Raw genomic sequence first — 20,404 nt, forward strand, 5'->3', positions numbered from 1 at the left:
GTTCTACTTCTCCAGAACAACAACCCAGCAGCGTGAAAGCACTTTAAATGCTAATGTATGCAAACAAGCAGTCTGGAAACTTTCACTGCTTAAAACATTATGTATAATGCATCGAAAAAGCTCCATGTGTGAATTTGTTCTTCGTGCATGCTTCAGGGCAGATTAACATACACTTTCCAAATCGCACTCCTTCGCAATGTCTTCATGGTGCTTGGAGTTTGTTAGAATCAGGTTTTAATGGCCTAGAACCATCATCAAAACATTCATTTCAATCACATCAGTGTTTTGATAGCTCCTTTTATGTTTTCTTACCTCTTTAGTCTTGTCCATTGCTTTTAGGATGGCAACATTGAGCTTCTCTAGAGCTGAGAGAACGTTCAGATACTCCCCAAGATGTTGAGAAAAATAATCTGAAAGGAGGCAACAGGAGAGCACAGAGAATGCAAAGGTTGTGTAGTGTTTAGAAAAAGAAAATACCACATAAACATTTCAGGTTTGGACAAAGACAAAGTGCTATGAACTACTTTCATTCTCCCAAAAATTTCACAACCCACTCTCTGCACTCACACAAAATCATACGCCAGCAACTTTTGTTTCTGTACACAGGAGAATTAACTCTCTGGAAATCGCTGCACTGGCTGTGAAATTCGATTATTGTTGAAAACAGTACATTACATTGCTACCTCCTCTGTAAGTCCTAGCACATACATACAAACATATATATATGTTGCCCAATAACTATAATTTTTTTAAAATATATGTCACAAACTCTTATCAGGTCTGGTGAGGTTTACTAATAGTTTATGACCTCCAGTAAACCCTGTGCATTTACCCTGGTGAATGTACTCTTGATCGTTGGCTTCGACACAGAAACCTCCACATCTTGCTCTTTCTAACATTGTATTGTTTTGTTTTTTTTCATCAGGGTAAGAATTCTTCTGTCACCTACCACTTTTTGTCCCTTTGGCTGTTTGTGCACTAATCGTTGACTTTCTTTCCCAAATTGTTTGTCAAATGTTAAAATTGAAATTCAGACTGGAGATTGAACTTAAACTGAGCTGACTATCGTTCCATTGCTTGGAGTAATGACTTGTGTAACTTAGATTCTCCTAGTCAAAATCGACCATCACATTAATCTCAGCCTCCATTAGTCACTCACAGATCATTTAACTCAAGGACTATGCCACAGAAAGCAACATTAAATGCTGAAATGATCATAATGTTTTCTAGACCCATACAAATATTAGACGGAGTAACTGCTTCTAACAATACTGTTTCTGCCTTCTTCACTGTATTTCAGTGACATTTCTTTCTTAGAAACATGGATCTATTGAGAATGACCGTGATTGATTTAATGCCTTTCCTGAAGTGGTGCAACACGGGAGAACAGCATTATGCACAGAATCAATGTAGTCTGGCAGGCAGTGGTCAGTATACTGAGAATCACTGTCGATATAATAAGAAGGGCAATTCAGAGTTGTTTTTGATGAAAGGGGTACAGGCCAGAATAATCGACAAGGCAATCACAGTTGGCAAGTCTTTGCAAGGATACTGAGAGTTTCAGGTTTTCATATATGGTGTGAGCTGTTAGAGGAATTGACACAATGTGTATATTCTGGAGATAGTTTCCTTTTGATCAATTTTTTTGTTGATTTTAGCAACATAACTGCAATGTATATTCGATCTTCTAATGTTGAAAAAGGCAATGTTTCTTCCATTAGACAAATAGCAGTCATCAGACAAATGGCATCATGAGTCTGTAGGCACTGGCACATAGGGCTGAGTGGTATATCATAACTCTCTCTGAATGTGATGCAGATTTTGAAAAATAACTGTTTCCTGCTATAATTTTACATTTACTCAATAACAGAAAAAACACCATTGTTTCTATTATTAAATCAAATCGAATGATTTCTGCAAAACAAACACACGATTGAATAGTTGAAGCGATTGGCCAAAATGTGAGCAATATTTTTTATATAACAGCACACATTACATTTCCATCAATATTAATGCACTCATTGTAATACAGTATGTTAGTGTTTCTATAGTAACAACTCAAACACAGGGACTTGTGAAAGCTCTACCCAATCTAAACCTATTATTAAATGAAAATATAAATTAGTGGTTTAATAACGTTATTTCTTATAATTGGTGGTAATTTTTTGGGTTCTGAATTTCTTTTTACATTTATAGAAAGGAGAATCAGTAGTAAGCTCTCCCAGTTTCTGCACTGCCGACTGTTACCTCAGTAAAATGAGAGGCTGCACTGAGAGAGAGAGAGAGAGAGAGAGAGAGAGAGAGAGAGAGAGAGAGAGAGAGAGAGAGAGAGAGAGAGAGAGAGAGCGAGGCTGGTGAGGAAATGACTGTTTATAGCCACTACAACGCAGGTGAGAACAAGAACTAACTTGTCTCTAGGTCGTTTTACAACATTAAGTCTAACTATGCACTTTTAAAATGCAGGATGCGCCATTCATTAATAAATTACACATCACATTTATTGGAAAATCACTGTATAAGTAAAACATTAGCCCACACTGTTTTGTTATACAAAACTACACACTTCGGGGGGTAGCGACATGTCTCGTGCTGTATCAAACCCCCTGGCATGCATTGCTTTTGCATACCAGCATGATCTGACATGTGTTGTTACTTACAGGACAACCGCAAACATTTTGTATTGTATAGTTTAATAAAAGAAATATCAAAGTATGTAAACATTGCTTTTACAAATATATTAAATGATTTCACATCATCAACATGCCTTCACAAAGGAATTAATCAGTAAATGGAAGGAAGCACTGCCAACATGAGGTTAAGCCAATCTCCAAATGACGCTATTTACTGTTTACTTATCCAGAATAGCATTTATTACACCGTATGCACTGCCATATATAGTGTACTTTATTAGATCTTCAACCACAGGAAAACATTATCACAGAAATACAAAGCTGAATGAAACATGCTAAATGTGCTAAATGCTAAATTTCTGTCTGTACACATTTAATCATGTAAAATGAAATGGTACAAACACTTTTTTTGTTCGCGAAACCGCAAACAAATTTCACATAAGTATGTTTTAGCAGCGTTGTCCTACCATGCTTACAACTCTACCCTGCTCAGAGTCACACCGCTGTTTGGGAAGTGCTACCTTATATACAGTACATTCACACTGTAGAAACTCTCAACAGGATAACAAAATATATGATTGATCTTTCAGCCCTTCTGCCTAAAATCACCCCTTTACTTCCTCTGAAACAGCAGCAGTGACAATCCAATAAAACCGAAATGCTGGGGATGTTGAAGTTGACGAATGAAATGAAATTGACACCTTTATGAACTGGGATACACAGCGGACCAATATGTCTGAATTTGATTAGATTGAGGAGAAGCTGTGACAATAGGTTTCACAAACCCTAGCATCTTGTGTAAATACAGAGTAATGCAGCAGCCCTAGATCATGCCAGAGGCCAGGTTACTGTTTAAAAAAAAATAATAAAAAATAAAAAATAGCAAGTCTGGAACTCAGTTTTAGTGAAGATTACATCGCATTGCATTAGATCCCCAAGGGGTGCATGCTGTCAGGGGGAATATATGAGCCAGTTTATCTGGTAGTACAGCAGCATTACACACTATAGAATTCCCTCTGAAAGTATTAAAACGACAAGCGTGATTCATTTGTTTTTTGATATACAGTGATGACATTTGGGTTTGAGATCAATAGAGGATTATCAGATGGCAAATCTAAGCTATCGTATCCGATATTTACACCTGTATGTGTTTAACAACTTGAGGTTTTGGTGGAAGACCAAACACATTTCAGGGGAGCCAAAATATAAAAACAGATAGCTTAAACACATTAATTAAATACATAAAATTATAGTTGTATTACAAATTATAAAAGTTGTATTTTTCTTTTGTGATCCGTTTCCAAGCTTTAGAATTTTTTTTTAATAATAAAAATTTATTAAAAACCCCAAAAGCCAGTTATATTGTGAAATATTTCCATAATTACTAATAACATGATAATAAATTATTATAAAAAAAGTATATTTGTGTTACTGCTCCATATAAAGTAAAAGCCCCAGCATCATCAATAGTGTCTCAAGTCTGAAATGACTTCTGGAGACTGCCATATTTGTCTGACACCAATCTGTTGCCCTGTGCAGATGACTAATGAAATGGCTCATGAAATGGCTGTATTGCTGCAAATCTATTTCACCATTCCAACTCTGCTAACTCGACAAGCTCAAACAAAAAACTATTTACTAACTCCACCAGGTTCCATTTTTCTGCCTCCACAAGGCCCTGACACCTTTCCAAAATCGCAAGATGAATCGGTAAAAAAGCTACATGTAGCCAGATCAAATTAAAAGGAGGAATTAGAGGAACATAGTTGTGTTTTTACTTATGAATTAAACAGAAAATAAATATTTAAGCCTACCTGATAACTTGTCAGTGTCAAGGTTGCTGTAAAGGGAAGAAGAAAATGAAAGGAGGGAAAGTGTAGGTTTAATAGAGGGAGAGTGATTTTACTGTAATAGTTGTGCATATCCCAGCAATAGGGTTGGACCATAATGCAACATTTATCAGGTCGATAATATAATTGTGTGTCATGTAAGGGTTTAATCAATTACATACGTTTTTGGACAGTGGCATAACTTGGAATCAACACTTTTTTGAATCTCCTGAAATAAGGAGGAAACAGGCCATACCTGGGCATTATCAATAAATTGTCCAATTAGTTTTGAGCCTGTGAAAATAAAGGACTATATACAAAAAATGCAGTAATTGCAAAATGGTTAATGTAATATTTGCATTTAAAAACCTTCTGAAAGTGTTGAAATTTAAATCTATTGTTGTGATATAAAAAATTGTGCCACTGTCCACATATTTTTCCGAGTATAGCAATAAACAAAAGCAGCCAAAAAGCTTTATGTGGTGCATATAAACATAAGCAGTATATCCGGGTCAGTTCTGTATGATTTGTACATGTCGCTGTGTAGCTGTATAATGACAGTAGCTGTTCATAATTGGCAAAATGAACTCCAGTTAAAAACATGATAATAGTCACTGTCATATTCAGTCTGATATGTGAACAGCCTGGTCTCTGTGTGAAATGCCTCATCGAATGAGCGATCAAAACAAATTGTTATCTTGAGCAAAGAAGCTTGGACTAAATAATTGTTGGACTTGTCTCAAGTGCTCCCTGGAGACAGTAATGGAGTTTTAATAGAGGTGAGACTCAGTAGGCTAAATTAAAAGCAAAAATAGGGCTCTTCAATGATTTAAGTAATTAAATATCGTGTATACACACACACACACACATACATGTTTTGTGGTCAAACTACTGTGCTATAATGGCACATATTTGACCTTGTTTGCTTAAAGTGATGGCGATTTGTCACTGATCATGCACTTCTGTGGAATAACTGTGTTCTTCCATTCATATTATGACATCTAGACGATAAGGGAGATTGTTACTAATTGGTTTTAGGTACGTGGTGTAAATCATTTGGTCATGTCCTATATATATATATATATATATATATATATATATATATATATTTTTTTTTTATATATATATATATATATATATATATATATATATATATATATATATATATATATATAAATATATAAGCTGTATCATACAAATAAATAGTTTAAAAATCATATATTGTGATTTCTGGATTTTTTTTTTTGATTATGTCTCTCACAGTGGACATGCACCTACGATGACAATTTCAGACCCCTCCATGATTTCTAAGTGGGAGAACTTGCAAAATAGCAGGGTGTTCAAATACTTATTTTCCTCACTGTATATATATATATATATATATATATATATATATATATATATATATATATATATATATATATATATAGATATGTATATATATATATATATATATATATATATATATATATATATATATATATATATATATATATATATATATATATATATATAGACAAAGTTTCTTCAAATGTATAATCTAAGTAATAACCAAACATGTTTTGTTTGGACAGCAACAAAGCAAGGAGTTTATTTTGATGTGATAGTATGTAGAAAGGAGAACCAATAGCCAGGCGGAAAGATACACCAGCCTCTGTATCTACTGGCTGTATTAATGCTTTAATAAGGATGGGCAACTTGGCTTGGTTTTGCAAGGAACCAGATGCATGCTGAGCACCAAATGGATCTCTATTTTAGGACTACGGGACTCAAATTTACCCCGATTTCTGAATGCTGTAATTAGTACGCAATTGGTTGCCATGATTGCAGATTGTGTGCTATTTAAAAAAGTCTGTCAAGTGTTTTGATCAATGCAAAAACCCAAATAAAAACCATTCCCATGTGGTTCTACAATTTTAAGACCAATCTTTATATATATATATATATATATATATATATATATATATATATATATATATATATATATATATATATATATATATTTCTTTCATCTAAAGACAGAACCTACTTTTTGGAAAACTATATGTGGAATCTTTACTTTTGCCTTGATTACCATGACAGCTCCCGACATTAGTCTTTATTTGTTTCGTGTTCAGAAAGTCATTAAAGCCAGGCTGTGCTACAGCTTGTCATCGCTTGTCACAGGGAGCAGTAATTATATGGAACGATTACGGGGAAAGATCCCATATATAGTGAAGATTTAAAAATTAGGTATAAAAATTCAGGTGGTACATACTTTGTCTGTCGCCCATCAATAGAGTAGAACAGCTCCTGCAGCTCTTCAGTTGTGAGAATCCCATCTGAAAAGTATGCTTTGAATTCTTCAAAGGACAGCTTGCCATCATCTAACACACAAAAATAATAATAATACAAATACATTTCACGAATCTCACTTAGTAGCCAAGCTCTCTAACAAAGTCATATTTCAAATGAACTATAATGATTTTATCCCTGAATCTTGTAGAAAAGAATAGATTCACTTGATGAACATGTGCTACTGTTATGCATTGCCAGAAGCAAGACATGGTTTTGAAAAGATTTCATCATCAGTTTAGTTTTTGCAATGCAACATGAGTCAACTCACACAAGGACCTATCCCATAGATAACTGGAGTCATACATCAGTCCTTATAGATGAAGTACCATTTGGCTTCTGTGCCCTTGAACCTCTGATTGTGCCGTATCCTTCATCAATCACACAGATAGGGAGTCTAACAGAGCATGCACACTGGAAGAACTCAAATATCAAATCACCAGTTTGAACCCTCAGTGCACAGCTTGATGGTGCCATATGTGACATAAATCACAGCAGGCATGAACACTGAACATCTCTCTCTCCTCTGAGCACTTTCATTCATTGTTCCACTTTTTATTGGAGCGCTGCATTGGGCCGCTCAATTGTGATGACATAACATCAAGTGCATGTTGCGCTTCAATATTACAGCACAAAAATCAGTCATTCCAAGTTCACACCTCAATGGAACATGTGCTTCTTGAGCCACCGAGTGATGCATGAAGTTTCTTCTCTGGGCTTTGGCTTTCCGACTGCCTTAATCGAGCTTAGAAAAGTTTTGAACGTAAATTAGGTGAGACAGCTGAGAGACAGACTCCAAGGAAAAGAGAAGATTGAGTCAACATGCAGAACCAGAGGAGAGGAAATCTGATTTATCTCAGGCAAATTATCGAACTGTGTGCCTGGTTAAAAAAGGGGGATTTATAAAAAAAAAAAAATTTAAACAAAGAATACCTGAGTGGAGGAGCAATTTATGAGAAGGACACTTATTACAATATAGTGCATTAGAAACATCCTGGAAATAATAGGGGGGGGGGGGGGGGGAAGCATTTTACTGATTTTGAATGTTTTGTTGCATTAAACACTTATATGCATACATAAAATATTTCTTTTTGTGGAAAATCTTACCTTAATACACAAAAAAGGTCAAACAAACAGACAACCTAACAATGAAAATGTCAAGACCTAACTATAAAATGATATAAAAAAAAAAAAAAAGTCTTTAGACTATCTAGGAGGCTGGCATGCTGGCTAAATGATCAGACTCATAATTACCCAGGAGGCTAAAAAGGTCCATATTATGATCTGTCAGAACGACATCCAAGAACTCGGCCTCTACTTGGTTATTTCAAGGGCAAATTTGGCAGCCATCTGGTCCCAAGCAGCATGGTGAAAAAAGACATCCCTGAGCAGCATCTTTAATCTCCCCTTCTGACTTATTTACTTTTAAAGTTAAGACTCTTTCAAAAGAAAGAAAAACAGGCAACTTGCAATATGTGGTCAATGAAAAAGAGAACGAGCTCCTATCTTTTTCTTAAAATTTACTTATCCGGAATAGTAGAGCATACCAGGTTAATTTTTCTCACTTGACAAGTCTACAGCATTACTGAGATCTATAAAAAACTAGAAATCAAAGTAGCCACTAATGCACAGTATTTGGCATTTTTTTCTGCTATATTGTTGCATAGGCATGGGTTTGTCCATCTTCGGCAGTGTTAGGTCAAACCCCACACAGAGCTGTGAAAGGCACATACCAAAACAGTAAAATGCTTATCAGCAAGGACACAGTCTCATGGATTATTATTGCAAATTCAGCTTTAAGAGGTCTCAGCAGGCAGGGTGTGCTGTCATGCAAAATTCGAGTGCTGTGTAAGAGCTTCACTTTGCTCACTTCAGTCTGTAGGATGGTATTTGATGTACATCCAGAGACTAGATTCAATTCCACAGGGGTTTAATCTACTCTACTGCTCTGTCTTATTCAGGATAAATTTAATGTGCTGGTTTGTCTTATTCACAAAGCAGCACCAAAGTCAATGGTCGAAATTCATTCAGTAATGGTGCTTCTTTAACATAATAGGGGTATTATTTGGAGGGAATTTATACTTAACTGGAGTGCTACTAAAATTTAATACTTGTAATTGAATTTCCAAGAAAGAAAAAGAATCCTTTACTCACTTAAAACATTCTCTTTCTTCAAACCTTCAAAGAACTCTTTACAAATCCTGAAGGTCTTTTGTTCTCTTATCCAGCCAATGAGCTCCCATGAATTAAATCTGATTAATAGGTATGATATTAATTTTTTAGTTCAAAGCATCTAGACCTATTCATAAATGTAAAATATTTTCAGGAAAATTGTCAGAAGACCTCATATTCCGATAATTCTTTAGAATCTGCCAAATGTCTGTGCATCAACTATGTCACACAAGGGAATGAAAGCGTAATAGATTTTCTTTACTATCTTAATTACATTCTAGCGCTTTCCAGATAACTAGCTTGTCATCTCTTTCATTCATTCATTCATCTTCAGTAATTGCTTTATCCTGGTCAGGGTCACTGTGAATCTGGAGCCGCAGGTGGTGACTCACACGGAACAGGACGCTAGTCAATCACAGTGCCCCATGCACACACAATGCATGCGCTGATTTCCAACTATTTAATGTACCCTTCCCATATCCTTGCATGGGAAGAAACCAGAAAACCCAGGCAAAAACACGCTCAGAAATGTTGACGACAGGTAAACTCAGACATAAACAAAAGAGGTCAGGACGGAACATGGAGCCCTAGGGCTGTGATACAGCAACCCCTTGGGTGTAAACTATTTATGAGAATCAAGTAATGAAGTTGTATTGGCTTGAGCAAACCCACAGGGATTCCCTCAATGGAAAATCGTGAGACACAGTCAACATGTGTGTGCTTAAAACAATACTGGAAGGCACCCAAGGTTTATGACACTTACCACTATGTGCTAGAAGAGCACTGCTTTCATTTTTCTTCACCATCAGCAACCTCATATTAAAAAAAAATCACTTTCTGTAAAGAGATTCAACTGGTTTGTCCATTCATCCATATGCCCCTGCAATTGAGCCTTCCCTAACCCTTGAACGATCAATAGGCTTGAAATCCAATAACGGTTATTTAAAGTAAGTATAAGACTAGGACTGATTCACCACTAGACTGAGTTTACACTTGTTCTCACACAGACACTTCAAATGGAATTGCAGTTCAGCTCTCACCTGGATGACACGATTTAACAACACTTTAGTATAAACACAGTGTTTTCACTTGTGTTACAGACTGGCTACAGAAGTGACCACAAAACTTATTGTGCTCACATTTACAAGTACAGTACAAACAATGCGTGGCAAAATAGCATGCCAAGAAAACATAAAGATGCATAAAAAGACATGTATTTGAAAAACTTGCCCAAAATAGTAGCAAAAGATAACAAGGAGCATAAAGACGAAGCAGAAGAGATACAGGCAGAAGGATAGCTATAATATCTAAATAAAATTTAGATCACTGTGATTGACCATGTCCCTGACCATGAACAACGAGAGAGGCTCAGTTCGAAAAGTAATAATGTACTTCAATGTACTACAGGGAGAAACAATAAGGATTTTATCTGAAGTTAATGTATTGTCTTACATAATTATATAGCCCTGTATTGGTTAAGGTTAGGGTTAGAATTAAGGTTGGGGTTTTGTTGGGGTTAGTGTTAGAGTTAGATTATGATTGGGGATAGGGGTTAATATTAAGGTTATAATTAGAATTAGGGTTGTGGTCAGGGTTAAGATTAGGGTTTGAATAAGGGTTGGGTGGTAGAGTTAATATTAGGGTAAGAATTTGGTTTAGGTTTCAAATTATGGTTGGGGAGAAAGTAAGGGTTAGAATGTGGGATTGGACTAGAAATAGTGTTAGAATTGAGGTTAGGGTTGAGGTTAAGGTTTAAATTTGAATTAAGGTTTAAATTAGGTTTAGGGTTAGAGTAAGGGTAGGACTGTTGGTTTGGACTACAATTAGAGCTAGGGTTAGAATTAAGATTTGATCTAGAATTAGGATTAGGGTTAGAATTAGGGTTTGGGCTAGGGGTTAGGGTTAAGATAAGGGTTAGAATTTGGGTTACGGTTAGAATAGGTTTGGAGATAGAATTAAAGTCGGATTGGTAGTTTGGTTGAGGTTGGTTAAAGTTAGGGTTCAAATTAGGATTGCGGTTAGGGTTAAAGTTTGCATTAAGGTCGAGGATATAGTTAGAATTAGTGAGAATTAGGTGTTAGAATTAGGGTTTGGCCTATGGGTTAGAATTTCGGTTAAGGCTAGAATAGGTTTGGGGTTATATTTTGAGGTTAGGGTTAAAATAGAGGTTAGAATTAAGTTTAGGGTTTGGGTTAAGACTAGAGTTAAGGTTACAGTTAGAATTAAGGATAGGATTAGGGTTAATGTTATAGTTAGAATTGGGGATAGGATTACGGTTAAAGTTAGAGTTAAAGTTAGGTTTATATTTAGGGTTGGTATTGGGGTTAGATTTTGGGTTAGGTACAAAGTTAAGGTTGGGGTAAGAGTAAGAGTGGGGGGGGGGTGGTAGCCTAGTGGTTACATCGTTTGACATTTGATCCAGGGGTTTTGGGTTCATGTCCTGGCCATACCAGGCTGCCACTCTCTTAACCCCCCCATGAGTGCTAAGATATGGGAATGGGGATAAAGTACTCCGCAATAGATGGTCCTAAGCCCGGCTGAGAAAGGATGAGGGTGGACATTGGGCTAGCAATCTAACCCAGTAACAAAACTGCTAGAAAATTAAACTGTTAGAATGACACTTGTCAGATGAAAAAAGTAACGGTGAATGTGAAACTAGTAAGAAAAACAGCGCATAACATATTTTCCTGGCAGGACACACAGCTTGTGTTATGTGGATGAGGTCACTGACACCCACTAAACATATACATTTTTACCTGGACATTCTGTGAGGTGGTGTTGTTTTGGTTTAAATAGAAGAGTGTCTGATTTTATGTTTTGTTATTATATTGTTGCATTTGGATTATAGGTTTGAAGATGATGTAATATGACTATTTTAGGTTTTGACAAAATGGATCTTGAAGCAGCTGAGAACAACTGTAAAATGAGTATTCCTACAGAGTAGCATTTTTTACTATAACATCTTAAATATTTAAGGTGAAGGCACATATGCTAGAATTGTCTAAGTTTCCAAATTGTAAGTAAACACTACAAATAAATAGCCAAGCAAATACCACAGAACACCAGAATAAAACATCTCAGATTTAATTGAATTATTAATAATTGATATTAAGCTATTGTGTACTCAGGATAGTCAGATGATATGAAGCTTCGGGGACTCAAATCTTGTCTGTTAAGTCGTCCCATCTGTCCACAGCCTGCCCGTTATCCCTTCTTCTGTTCACTCAGCCTATTTCCAGATTCTTTCTGTTGTGCTCAATCTCCTCTCCTCCCTAGGTACCCATCCATCTCAAATTAGTGAATTTATCTATCTATTTATAAAATCCTCAATTTACTAAGTTTGGGGATGATCTGAGAATGAAATAGTTTGGCTTATTCTTTGTCTTGATGATTATTGCGTTATAATAAGAATGGTGCAACTGCATGGCCAAAGTAAACACACAGATGCAATTTTAAGTTTATTTTTACGCTCAACTAATTACTCAGCTTTCAAATAGACTGCAATCTGCTCGAGCTACTGCGCTTCTCATCTCTGGGCACAAACTGGAAGGTTTTTTTTGGTGCGACTTAAACCAATTATTATGTTGTACCCTTTATTAGTCCAGCTTTTATTATTACTTTACGTGGGAAATAATGTAAACTCGTCTATATTAAACCTTCACTAACAGTTAGAGATTAACTATGGGTTAAAAAGTTTGATACACAACTCTGAAAAAGTTCCATACAAGGAAGGCTATATGACACAATGTTATGTATGTACTGATAGAATAGTCCATACTACTGTTCCTACTGAGATGTTTGGATAAACACCATGATCTGAGCAGATATCTCACAAGTCTTATTAAAAAAGCCCAGGACTCAATGAGAAATACAAATTCAGGAACAAAGACAACATAAAATTACATTCCTATTATATAAATGTACTTGTGCCAAAACAACTAAATGGATTAAAATACATTAATAAAGTATTATAATACAGTTGTTGGTCAGTAGATTAGTGCATTATATCTGTAAAGGTCTTCTGCTTCTTTTTCTTTCGGCTTCTCCCATTAGGGGTCGCCACAGCGGATCATCCGTCTCCATACCACCCTGTCCTCTACATCTGCCTCTTTTAAACCAACTACCATAAACCTCCTCCTTGTTCTTCCTCTTTTCCTCCTTCCTGGTGGCTCCATCCTCAGCATTCTCCTACCGATATACCCCATGTCCCTTCTCTGCACATGTCCAAACCATCTCAATCTCACCTCCCTCACCTTGTCTCCAAAACGTCCTACATGAGCCGTCCCTCTAATAACCTCGTTTCTAATCCTGTCCATCCTCGTCACTCCCAACAAAAACCTCAACATCTTCAGCTCTGCTACCTCCAGCTCCACCTCCTGCCTTTTACTCAATGCCACTGTCTCTAAACCATACAACATCGCAGGTCTCACCACAGTCCTATAAACTTTCCCTTTCACTCTCGCAGATACCCTTTTATCACAAATCACTCCTGCTATCACTCTTCTCCACCCACTCCACCCTGCCTGCACTCTTTTCTTTACTTCTCTAACACACTATCATAGAGAAGTGACAGGTTAAGATAGGTTAATAAAAATGTGCTCATTCTAGTACATTATTCTTTTAATAGTAACGGCTCATACGCAGGGAATTGAAATAATCTAATAAAACAGATAAAAAAAAAAAAAAACGTTTTTATTCACCGGCGTAAAATAAAAGGAGTCCTGATTATAAGTGTTTTGTAAAGTTTTCGAGCTCAGGAAAGTCTTTAGAATAGAAATGTTTTACGCTTTTTAAACTTTCAGGGTTCATCTGGTGAAGACTAAAAAAAGAGAGAGTGAGACTGATGAGGGAATAGTGTTATAAAGTAGTTATCCTCAAATAAATTGTGCCTAATGCATGATGTTGTTCATTAACAAATTAAACGTTGTAATTGATAGCAATTAGCAATGGTACAAGTTGTTTACGGATGTTCCTGTATAACAGCATGATCTGTAATTTATTGCTATTGGATTACTAATAGGTTTTTTCGTTGTTGTTGTTGTTTTGGCCTGTAAGTGCAAAACAAACCAAAAAAAATGCAACACCAAAAAGCAGAAAACCCAAGGAACAACCCAAAAAACTGAACATTTCAGAAATACAGAAAAACTTGCTGCATTTCTGAGGTTTCTTTTGTATTTAAAAATGAGCTTTCATGTTTAACAATTCTTTATTTTTATTTAAGTTAATAATTTTTTGGGATTGTATTTTGTATTTTGCACTTACAGACCACTGTATGAAAGTCAACAAAATAGCGTTGAAAAAGCCTTAATTATTGATATTGTCAGGGATCCACCAGCCACACCCTCGCCAAACCCTCCAATCATTCCAAGCTTAGGCTAAGGAACATTCCGGACTACCCAAGCTACTCCGTTTGGTTTTCACTTAGCGTGCAAGATTCTGTGTGTATTGTTTGTGCTCACTCTGCCACAGTTTCCTCCAGGTCTGGTTTACCCGTGTATGGTGCTGATTTCTCGTGCTTTCTGCCTTGCCCTTTCGTTTTTTGCATTAAAAGGCCATCGTTGAATTCACTTCGGTTCCCGTACGTTCTTTGCGCCTGACAGATATACAGTAATCCCCCGCTTTACCGCTGTTCGAATCTCACGCCCCAGTTTATCGCGGAATTTCTTTTGCCAAATAACTCATTTGTTTAGCTGATTTTCCCGGTCTCTCGTGGATAGCACGATAGACCAAAAAACTTATAGGGCATTAAGTGTTTTGTTGAAATAATTAAATTTAATTAATAATAAAAAAAAATTATTATAACTTTCTTTCGGCTTCTCCCATCAGGGGTCGCCACAGCGGATCATCCGCATGTTTAATTTGGCACGTTTTTATGCTGGATGCCCTTCCTAACGCAACCCTCCCCATTTATCCGGGCTTGGGACCAGCACTAAGAGTGGCTGGGGTTGGTTCCCATTTTATTAATTATAAAATAAAGTAAAATGTTAATACAGTACAGTACTAAATACATAAAATAACTTTTATGAGGTGGCGTCCGCTTATTTTTTTTGTTTATCAAGGGCGGTACACTGGGGATTACTGTATATGTATATGATGTATGCCTTCATTTGACAGCATGTAAATGAAAAAGCTGTCAGATATGCACCCCTCACGCCATCGCAGCAGCTAGAAAAGCGTATGTCCACTCATAGCATGTGCCGGCTCACCGTGATGATACTTCCATGTAAGTTTAGCCATTTTGACTCATGACCCATCTTGTGATTTTATTTTTTTTCTCATGTGTTTTAAATTATTTCTGCTGTTTTCAATGTACCTACAATTAAGAATCCATTTACATGTTTGATATTTTCCTGATCACCTTTCTGTTTCTTGTTTAACGTTCTCATTTATTCCCATGCACTGTTTGCTAATCTCCAGATCTTTGCCTGGATTAGGTTTTCGAGTTTGCCTGCCTTTATGGATTGCTTGCCAGTTTATTTAATAAAACATTCTTACCCTGCACTTCTGCTTTCTGCTATCTTGCGTTCAGCACATACATGACACGAGCAATATCAAAAGCTGTAGTTTCCAAAATAGTTATTTCACCAAGGTCCTCTGTTGTGTGGTGTTTTTATATGACATTGAATAAAAACCACTGCCGCAATGACATTTCAAAAGGAACCCGATTCTGCAAGGCGACCACGCACCTGGGAATACTTGAATAAATTAGTTTTTGGAAGCAACCAAAATCCTGCACATGTATGTCAAGAGTGAACAGTGCTTAATTTAGGCATTATGCTAGTTCCGTACATAACAAAAAGATATTTTTAATAAAGAAAACATGGAAATGATACCTAGAACTGCTGCAAACTACTTTCAAGCATCTTTCTCTCAATCTCTCTAAACACTTTCTGAGCAGAAGTAAAGAACAAAATGTCCAGGAAGCCATCAGACATGTTTAAGGTTTATCATTTGATAGGCCAGCAGGATTGTGCTGAGGCTGAGACATTTTTATATGATGTAGCTCAGTAAAATAAGTGACAGAATGTCTTCAGACAGGACAGAGAGACTGATTTTAACAGTAAAACACATGTAGCCACTTCATACTAGTATTTTATTTATTAAATATTTGCACAAGGAATCTGTCGTTTTGGGCAAATGCAATTCAAAAACCTTTGAAAACCTTATGAAATTGAAACCCGCTTTTGGAATAAAAAAGCATGCAATCACATAAACAAGCATTTCAAACAAACATAAATTGTAATATCTGTAAACTAAACATGAGTCCTATCTCTCCTCTCTTTCTTATATCATGGATCACAGTTGGGTGGCCTTTGCCCCCATCTTTTCTTCCAACCTATTCCTTTGTATAACTTCCTCAGTAGTGTAATGGATGACAACGTTCTATATCCTGTGACCCCATGCACCTGGACTGGATGAGATCTTCATGTAGGTCCAGTTGCTTCGTTTTGTTCTTTCATTGCTTGCTTGTCACAGAACCAACAATGAATCACATATAACATAATGCTTCTTTGCCAACACCAGTGAGGAAGAGCTTAAGTGATAAAAGGAATCGGGCCATATCTAGCAATGTAGGCTTATTTGTCTTTACCATATGTGCAAACATCTGAATAACCTCAGAGTCAGAACACATGGCTCTGAAAATTTCTCAAACCCCTTCAGTTTCATAATTAGCTTGATGCTTAACTACAGTGTGCAGAGAACACTCTGCTTTAAGTGCAGTTAAATGTTGTTCAGAGGTCTGTTGCTGTGGTAATGCTGCCATTGCTGATAGTGGTGTCTGAGATTGAGCAGTTCTCTGTGGTATCGATAGTAGAGATGGAACAATGCTAATAAAGCGCAGGTGTTTGTGGGTTTTGGCAAAAAATGCGAAAAAATCTTGCATGGCATGATTCCCATTGTGCTGTTTTTCTGAAGCAGCTCTATAATGTGCATTATATTCGTTCCTTTGAAAAAAAAAATGTAGTCGCACTTTTCCATGCCAATACATTTCATTACATCCTGTTTCAGTTACCACAGTTTTCTAAAAAATCAATAGAAAATTCCATTACACTGTGAAATCGACAATAATCATCACTTTCGTCCGGCTTATTTGTGTTGTATATGCAACCATGCCATTTAGTCACTTAGTGCCCATCTCATTGATCAGATCCACTCCTACGTTATTGCACGGTAGTGCTTGTGTTCGAGTAACCCCCTATATTACTTAATAATGACCCCAAAGCACAAGAGACATGATCCTATTGTTAATGTTTTATTAAGCCTAATCTACAAATGAAACTTTTCACACTGTACAGTAAATAGTGTTATAGTGCTACTACTCATATTTTCAGGCACTAGCTGAAACCATGGCGGTCTTACTGTATATCTACTGACACTTTAATCCCTAAATGAATGCAGTTGGTGCTGCTCAATCAGTCTGTGTGATGTCAAAATGATAAACTAACTTGTGTACAAAATCTTTCGAGAAAATAAAACCAGACTTACATTTTTAAAACTTTGGGAAGATGGGATATATTTTAATACAAATGAAAGGCTTTTTTTTTTTGCTTTGTTTTTTTTAATAATCTACTACATTTATTTGTGAATGATTCCTAGTCACCCAGTAACATCTTAACAAACAAATGCATATACATTTCTATAACACAAAAACATTTTCATATACAAGTATCCATGTAAAGAAGCATATCTTATGCTTATGCTTATAGAAGTACAGACATGGCTACACTTGGTCTAAATAATAGAGTCTGTACTCAGGATTCATTTTGGCAGGCCGTGTATTTGGTACCTGGGCCTTCAGTGAGGATTTACCCGACTAAATCTACCTCTTAATCCCACCACTATCACTTTGCGATTATAGAAACCATCAATACTATACAAAAACGCAATATAACAATGCGTGGCATTACAGAGAGAGAGGAATTTCACATATGAATACCATTTTACTAAAGCAAGAAAACCAGTTAAGACTCCAAACCTCTACACTACAACCGCAACTGTTCACCTACATCATCTGGAGTGGTTCAGAATCAATATTTGTCTAATAACATGACAAAAACATTGTAAATGTAAATAAAATACAACCTACACAACAGAGATGCAGACTCATAATTTGCACCGCTCTGCAGAGGCTGCAAGCCAGTGGTACCGCTCGTATTCACTGGACTTGAAGTGGTGAACAAACCCTTTGCCGGGCTGAGACAAGCTAGCTAGCTTCGGGGTTGGCCGATCTCTTCCACGATGTCTAGCTTTTCTGGAAAATGAATCTTTTTAAGTATGTCCGAGACCAAATACATTTCTCTTCCTTCGTAGGCATAAAAAAGTCTAACTCTGATGCATTAATGTGTGCAGCACGCTACAGACGTGTTTTTCCAGTCAAACTTGGCTGTAACAGTTTCCCTCTGACCAGCCAATCAGAGGACGGAAAAACGCTGACGCTATTCTGGGCCAGCTAGCTGCCCTGTGAGGTGAATATTAATCTGATTGGTTAAAGAAACAGAGTTATTTATTAAGGAGACTATGGTAAAAAGGCCAGCAGAATAGACTTTGCAGGCACTGGGCAGATCAGATTGACATGGCAACACAGGCTGAAATCTGATTGGACAAAAAAATCTAACATCCACATACATGTACTGGAAGCAGTGCAACCAAGAGAAACGCTACGAAATGAAGAGAATAAACTGTTGGGAATAAATTAAAACAATTTCATGGAACAAATATTAGAAATTTAGGTTGTAAATGTAGGTCACTGCTTCTGATAGTGTTTCGGCCAGCAGAGAAGGCTTTGTTGGCACTCACTTTGGGCTCATTTTGGGGAAGTAGTCTTTGTTATTTCTACCATCAATTTTTTCTTAGAATATGATGCCATATTGTTTGCAAGCAACTAAATACTTTCCCCTATGATGCTAAGAAATATACAATTATGGAAAAAACAGCCAATCATGTTATTTCACTTATAGCCCTTGAGAGCAGATTGTTTTCACGTTACCATATAGTCCACATTCAAGTTTATTAGAAGCTAATTACAGCCCACTGTTTTTTCCCCAATTGGATCTCTCTTTTCCCAATTGGAACCTGGTTTCAACGGATCACCAAATACACCAAAATACCAAAAGAATTGCATTTTTTTTTTATTACATCATGCTTCAGCTTGTGCAAAATCCAGCAAAGAAAGTGCTCCCTTTAAACTTTCACTTGAGTAAAAGTACAAAAGTATTTGCCTTTAAATGTACTCTGTGTCTAAGTACTACGTTTTATTAGGGCTATAACGTTATTATCATTTATTATCATTATCAAAACTCTTTGCTTAACTAACTCAGTTTATGTACATGAACTGTATGTTGGTGCTTAGTAAATACCACCAACCGGCAATAGTGGTTTTAGCTTGAATGACTCTCTGGGTGAACCACGCCATGACCCAACGTCTCCCCCATTGATTAGTTTCAGCTTTGAAAAGCTCCTCTCTGCTTCAGCTACTGTCACTGAATAATTATTCTCAGAGTAGTATTCATATATTCTCAGAGTAGTCCACAAATATGGAGACATTCCAAACTCCTTAGCTAATTGTAGCCCTAAGATTCGTGCAACATCTAAATTTTTTTTTTATATATGTTTTTAAAATTAGCCTTTCAGCTGCACTGGAGGTTCCCCATTACTGAACTCAGTTCAGCACCTATTCAGTACAATCACAGAAAACCTTTGACATCACCTCTGTTAAAGGTAAGCAAATCAATAAGTGCTGTTTAACTTCAATCGAACTAGACTAGTGAGGTTGCAATTGTTTTGTTGCTACACACATTATGATAAAGGACAAACTATAAATTATAATGTTATGCAGCTAAAATAAATATTGTTGCTCTATGCATAAAAGCATAGCAATCAACACAGCATAACCTATGTGATATACAGTTATTCAGTGTTGTGCTAGTTACTAAGAAATAGTAACTAGTTAAGGTTACTAGTTACTTAATTTAAAAAGTAACTCAATTCCTTTGTTGATTACTTACACCAAAAAGTAATGCGTTACTGTTAAAAGTAACTTTTAAGTTACTTTTTTAAAGAACGTTCTTTAATGTTCCCATTAATGCCCTTTTATGCGTTATGGTCTATACAAACACTTTTTTAAACACTATTTTATTTAAGTCAGACCAGCACAAACTAAATATATCACAAGGATTTCTGAAATAAATAAAAAAAAAACCAAGCTGAATAATATACTGTATTCAGAATAAAAAACTAAAGTGGCTTCTGCATAATAAAAGCTGTTGTGTTGAGTCTTTTAAAAATGTTATAAAAAATATCAACAATGTACAACATAATACAAAACATTTTGAAATTAATAAATGAAAGCAATCTGAATTATTCATAATTAATTTGGAGAAACTCAGCACCAAAAAACTGCTATTATTGGCAACCATAAATGATATGCATTAAAAAAAA

General features: G+C 36.1%; 1 protein-coding gene across 2 annotated transcripts in view; it reads right to left on the reverse strand.

Annotated features, from left to right (window-relative positions):
- The window catches only part of necab3 (N-terminal EF-hand calcium binding protein 3), a 46,933-nt gene that overhangs the window by 17,459 nt on the left and 9,070 nt on the right, over window positions 1-20,404 (reverse strand). For both annotated transcript variants that reach the window (XM_083530678.1, XM_083530677.1), the window contains exons 3-5: window positions 6,717-6,825; window positions 4,445-4,470; window positions 313-410 (exon numbers count right to left, since the gene is read on the reverse strand). In XM_083530678.1, the coding sequence (XP_083386804.1) occupies window positions 313-410; window positions 4,445-4,470; window positions 6,717-6,825 (233 nt within the window). The remainder of the gene's footprint in view (window positions 1-312; window positions 411-4,444; window positions 4,471-6,716; window positions 6,826-20,404) is intronic.

This window comes from Silurus aristotelis, assembly GCF_946808225.1.
Source record: "Silurus aristotelis genome assembly, chromosome: 2".
In the NCBI taxonomy this organism is placed as follows: Eukaryota; Metazoa; Chordata; class Actinopteri; order Siluriformes; family Siluridae; genus Silurus; species Silurus aristotelis.